Below are 6000 nucleotides of genomic sequence, written 5' to 3'. Positions count from 1 at the left end.
TCGAGCTGTGTCTTGGAGTCCGTCCTCCTGGGTTTGGGAATCTCCAATGAGTTCCATCTCCAGTGCTGACTGTGCGTGTGCGTGTGTGTGTGAGCGCGTGTGTGTGTTTAGTTAGCTGGCACGCAACACACTTCCCCAGGGTTGTGCTTCCTTTTTCCTGAGATTTGGCGAAGGGTAAAGGGTCGGAGTCACATGGATACAAAGCATTTGATTAATGTCCAAGTCACCGCCAGGGCTGCCGGAGCCGCCTCCCCTCCAGCCCGGGCCGTGTGAGGCCAGAGCCGCGCGGGGCGCGGCGCGCAGGTCCCCGGGCCCCCCGGGAGCGGCCTCTGTTGAGCTCCCCCGGCCTTCCGCGCCCGGCGCCCCCTCCTTCTCCCAGCACCCCCAGCCTCTCCGCGGCGCCCCCTCCTTCTCCCAGCACCCCCAGCCTCTCCGCGGCGCGTAAAGTCGCCCGTCCCACAGCGGACCCGGCGGAGGCGGCCACTTTCCCCGGCCGGCGCGCGGGACCCGGGGCAGCGGCGGGCGCGCGGCCGGGCGCCCACCATGAGCGACGAGGGTCGCGGGGACGGGCGCGCCGAGAGCGCCCGGGACCTGGAGAAGCAGCTCCGGCTGCGCGTGTGCGTGCTCAGCGAGCTGCAGAAGACCGAGCGCGACTACGTGGGCACGCTGGAGTTCCTGGTGTCGGTGAGCTGCGCGCGCGCTGGCGGCATTGTCTGTGGGCACCTGGGTACCCGTCCGGGCGTCGCGGGCGCCCCAGTGTGCGCGCCCACGCTGGGGCCCCCGGCGGGGGGGATGCTGCATGCCTCCAGACGCGCCAGGGCCAAAAGTTAGCTCGCGTGGGAGAAGGTTCTTGTTCGGGGAGTCTCTGCTGCTTCATCTCTTCTCTCTCACCGCCACCCTCTCCCTGGTCTGCTCGAGCGCGTTGTGATTTTTTTCCCTCTTCTCTTCCTCTCTGGGGAGATTTTGGATTTTGTTTGAAGACTCTTGGCTAGGTGATTCAAGTCTAGCTGCTACGTTCATGTACATTTAGTTTTTGTTTGTTTTTAATCCTTGATTCTTATGGAACTTGAATTCATTATTCAGGTTACACGGCAGCGAAGTCTCTTTAGTTATAATAATCTTTGGCGGGGGGTGGGGTGGGGGGGTGGGGCGGGGGGGTGCACAGAAAGCAGCGGGGTTATGATCTCCAGCAGCTGTGGGATATTAAAGCCACAGGAACTGCTCACCGCCGTTCTAGTCCTCCTATCTCCTCCCTCCACCCCCCAACCCGGGGTTTAAATCCCCACCCCCGTGGGTTCAGCTCTTGGGTCCCCTGTTCGCACTGAGCCCAGGGAAGCGGTGTAATAAATCTCCCATCCAGCGACTTCTGGATTTCTTGAAACTGGCAGGAACTTTGTTTCGGAGTTTCAGCTTGACTGATTGGAAGTGTGCTCTGAAAATGTTTCATTCATGTTCGAGTCAGGAGGGGCAAAACTCAGTGAAAGAAACTTCTTAGACATCACTCAGAAGCTGAATATTTTTCTTTTCGCTGCTTGCTGCAGAGACACAGAATTTGAGGGTTGTCTCCTCTCCACCGAGACTCGCAGGAGAGCATCATTCAGACACAGAGGACCTTGAGCCTTTGCGAAAATCTCCCTCAAATCTTCTAACCTCTTCTTTCCACTACTCTATTCCACTCCCCCTTGGTCTGCAAAGGCCAAACTTCCTGCTCAGTGTTCTGACAGAGGTACACTATCTGCTGATAATCGTGATAGTGGAAATTCAGTTCTTGGTGTGAGATACTCTGACTGGCTTCTGGTTCACTTCTCAAATTAAAATCGATATACTTGAGCCCCCAGGGGCCACATTCTTTGGAAAAGTGTGGGTATTTACAAATATACTGGTAATTGGTGATAAATAGGATTGTTGTACACTTCCATGTGTCAGTGTCAAAAAAGAATGTTTTTAAAGCAAATTTGATTTTTCATAGCTTCAGATTTAACTCTCATGAAACTTTGTTGGTGAACAAGTTCTTTGACTTTCGAAGAATCTGAGTAACTTTTCAAGTTGCATTAGGAACTTCTTTCTGGAGGTATAGGAGAATAGTATTGAGCAAAACACTCCTAGTTTACAAAAATAGCTAACCTAACCTACCTTGAAAACCAATGTGTTGATTTTTATTTAAAATATCAGTTTTTCCTCTAATCTTAACACCTGATTACTTAAAATGATAATATAATTCTATGTAGGGTTATGTAAGAAATTATGGGAGGTATAAAATAGATTTCATTTTACTGTTAGTAGATCAATTTGTGATTCATTCTTCTTATCTCATTTATAAATTATGAGCTCTTCCACTTTTCCTTTTCTTTATTTGCTATTTTCATGTACATGTTCACACACACACCAACACTAATGGGCCTGAAAGTCTGCCTAAACAGAAGTTTACTCTGACTTCCTTTTGGTTTTATAAACATTGAAAGTTTAAGATCTACCTATAATAGATCATTAGATTTTCTTTTGGGGGTATTATTTGTAGCAGCATTTAATTGTCATCTGTTTTATGTGGTTACCTTCAGTTGATGAGCCAATCTAGTTTTAATTTTATCCTAACTGATACACACCAAGAGCTTTAAAAATATTCAAACCCTTTGGCCTGGTAATTCCTGTTCTAGGAATCCATCCTTAGGGAATGGTCAGAAATACAGACAAACAAAAGAAGTTTTTTTTTTTTTCTTTAAATAGCTGTAGTATTAAATAAGTGCAGTTGTAAATTTGTTGCAAAATTTGATAATGAATTCCCAATTCAAATTTAAATATTTGTTAGATTAGTCATTGGTTTTGATTTCTGTCAATACTTCAGCCCATCAGCATGGGTGAGGGTAATTCTGATCTTTGTTACAGAGATGAAAAACGTATTTTTAGTTTTCCTGAGAACATATTTTTACTTACACAGCCATAAACGAGCAAGCAAATTGTGTTATTTCTCTGGATTAAGTGATCATATGGCCTGAAGGGAAACTTATTTAAATAAGATGGTTTCTCTTCTTATTTCCCACCTTTGGCCTTTTAAGGAGAGAGCACCTCCCCCCTCGCCCACCTTCCCCCCATCACTTCTTCCCACCCCCAGATAGTCCATGAACATTGCCTTTTTCATCCGCTGGTTTTATCAGTCTGCATGATCTATATGCACCTTCTCTCCAGTAGCCACCCAGGCACACACTTCTTGACTGAACAAGGCTCTGACCTTGAAGCTTGCTGCTGTCATTTGAGTGGCTCCCTCTTCTCATGGGTTGCTTCAGTCCTCTTCTGCTCTTCCCTAACCCTTAGCAACCTGCTGGCTTTCTACTAGGCTTTCAAGACTCTTCATCTCCTTCAGTAAAACTTTCATGACTCCATCCCTCCGTCTTGCCCGGGCTAGAGTGCTCACTGTTCAGTACCCACTCTTCTCTGTAGTCATTTCTTCCATGGAGCCAGAGCAAGCTTGGGCAGGTATCTGACTAGCTTTGTCTCATTCTTCTAGAATGCAAGCTTCTTGAGGGCAGGGCCACATTTTACTCACCTCTCTTTCCCTAGACTTTTGTGCAGTACTTGTGACATCGTAAGTACTCAATAAATGCTTACTGCACGAATGAATGGATGAATTAGTGAATTTATCTTCTAAACCTCCTGCTTCATTTTTAAGGCCAGTTCCTCAACCATCCTTAAATTCCTGATTTTTTTTCCATTTGGTCTGTATAGATAGTGGAAGTTAAGTTTCACTCAGGTACATATGTATTATGTAACAAGAAGCTTTAAGTTAAAAATGTAGTGTCTGCATTTAAAAGTGAAACTATTTAAATCAGGTATCAAGGTATTAAGGACATTGTAGCACTGTTATTTAAATCCATTGTAGTCTAAATTTTCATTTGGGTCCTTGGATAGATTCTATTATTGGAATTGATTATTTTGAGGTCTTAGGTACAATGGTAGAGAGTGGCAATTTGTTTGAACTTCTGTTCTTGTTTTGCTTGGGAAGTGAAATTCTAGGCTTCATTAGGAATACTCTAAGACATTTCTTTTCTAAAATAAAATGCTTTTATAGACCTAATATCCAGTGTTTGATGTCCAGAGTCTGGACAATGGTAGGTTGTAACTGGTTTCCTGGAGAAAGGACAGACCAGGGTTGATTTCAAGGGTGTGTCTTATACGGTCCCACATGGCTGCCAAGTCTGAAGGACCTCAAGCTTAGTTTGATGCTGTGCCATCAATGTCTTGAAATTCTTACTAATTTTATCTTGGAAGTTGTGCTTTGCACGTGAAGTCCAGTGGGACGATGGGATGTGAGCAGAACAGATACACAAAAGAAAAAATACAGCTTCAGACTTCAATAAAACTTTTTTAAAAAAGTTTTATTTATTTATTTATGGGTGTTCATTGCTGCTTGGGCTTTTCTGTAGTTTCAGAGAGTGGAGGCTACTCTCTAGTTGTGGTGTGAGGGCTTCTCACTGCAGTGGCTTCTCTTGTTGCAGAGCATGGGCTCTAGGGCACGGAGGCTTCAGTAGTTGCGACTTCTGGGCTCTTGAGCATAGGCTCAATAGTTGTGGCCCAGGGGCTTAGTTGCTGCACGGCATGTGGGATCTTGCAGGGCCAGGGATGAACCCCAGTCTCCTTCATTAGCAGGTGGATTCTTTACCACTGAGCCACCAGGGAAGCCCTTCAGTATCTTTAATAGCACGTTTTTTTCTTTCCTTTTGAATAAAAGGCCTCACGTTTGAATTTTGCACTGGGCCTGGAAAATTGTGTCAACACATTTCACTGTAGCAGGTGGCGTTGAGGCAGGGTGATCATATAATTTTCGTTTAAACTGGAACACTTCTGAGGATGCAGGGGCCTGCTATTAATAATTACACAGGGAAACAGATGTACACTGGGATTGTACCTGGCTACTCAGAAAGCACAGTTATTCCCCATTGTTGGAACATTAAGACACAGACTTTGAGTTCAGCTGTATATCTTTTCATAAACAAAAGATTCTGAAATTTGTTACCTGTCCAGGCTTTGCCCTCAGATACCCCAGAATCTGAGTCCTGTCTCTCATTGCTATACAGAGCCACAGATTTTGGTCAAGGTGAGTGTCTGATTTGTGTGTCTGTTATATTCTCTTCTGCCCTTTCCTGTGTCTCTGAGTCACTGCTTCCTCTTTCTCTATGTTTCCCTTTGGTCAGTTTGGTCCTTCCCATGGTAATCTTGACTTTAAGACAGTGACAGGTAGCAGTCTGTGTAACAACAGTCAGAGTTAGTATGGGCTTTACAGTTTATACTGAGCAACTGTGTATTTCTTATCTGAATCTCTTGTGCTCAGTTGTGTCCTATTCTTTGCAACCCCACAGACTGTAGCCTGCCAGGCTCCTCTGTCCATGGAATTTTCCAGGCAAGAATATAGGAGTGGGTTGCCATTTCCTACTCCAGGGGATCTTTCCAAACCAGGATCGAACCTGCATCTCTTACACCTCCTGCATTGGCAAGCGGATTCTTTACCACTGCACCACCTGGAAAGCCCTTAGCTCTTTCACATGGTGCTCCTGAGAGCTCCAGGCTTCTGGGGTTTGGCTTCAGGAGCCCTTGAAGAGGATCCAGGAAGTTGAATTGTGTGTCTTCGGGCTCTCCACCCTGGTACCTCCTCATGTAGCCCCACTGTCCTCTGATTTGTGTTTTTGCTAAAGCAGTTAGAAAAACCCCTCATCTGGGTGGTAGACTCTGAGAGAGTAGAGATGGCACCTTTACTTCCTCTGTATGCTTTACTTGAGCTCATCATGGTATTTTGTAAACAGCAGGTACTCAAGAAAACAAATAGATGAAGCAAAAGCAAACAAAATGGTTTGAATGGGTTTCAGTCATGATGCAGCATTTTGAGGTAAAGATAAATTGATTCAATACATAATGCATAGGCTTATGTTTTGCGTGGACCTCTGTGCCCCTCAGCATTATACATTGCAGGCTGAACCCTCAGTATTCAAATAATCACAGTGCCATCTGGGA

At 45.5% G+C, this 6000-nt stretch overlaps 1 protein-coding gene across 2 annotated transcripts in view; it reads left to right on the top strand.

Moving 5' to 3' along the window:
- The first annotated feature begins 204 nt into the window (after positions 1-204).
- Positions 205-6000, top strand: part of PREX2 (phosphatidylinositol-3,4,5-trisphosphate dependent Rac exchange factor 2) — a 278656-nt gene continuing 272860 nt past the window's right edge. The window contains exon 1 of one of the 2 annotated variants that reach the window (XM_081501827.1): positions 205-684. In XM_081501827.1, coding sequence (XP_081357953.1) covers positions 544-684 — 141 coding nt within the window. In that variant the 5' untranslated portion in view covers positions 205-543. The remainder of the gene's footprint in view (positions 685-6000) is intronic. The other variant, XM_081501826.1, reaches the window with a different exon arrangement.

This window comes from Giraffa tippelskirchi, chromosome 6, assembly GCF_054371585.1.
Source record: "Giraffa tippelskirchi isolate mGirTip1 chromosome 6, T2T-mGirTip1v1.2.pri, whole genome shotgun sequence".
Taxonomy (NCBI): Eukaryota; Metazoa; Chordata; class Mammalia; order Artiodactyla; family Giraffidae; genus Giraffa; species Giraffa tippelskirchi.
The sequence above is the reverse complement of the archived record's forward strand: the minus strand, read 5'-3'. Positions and strand labels throughout refer to the sequence as shown.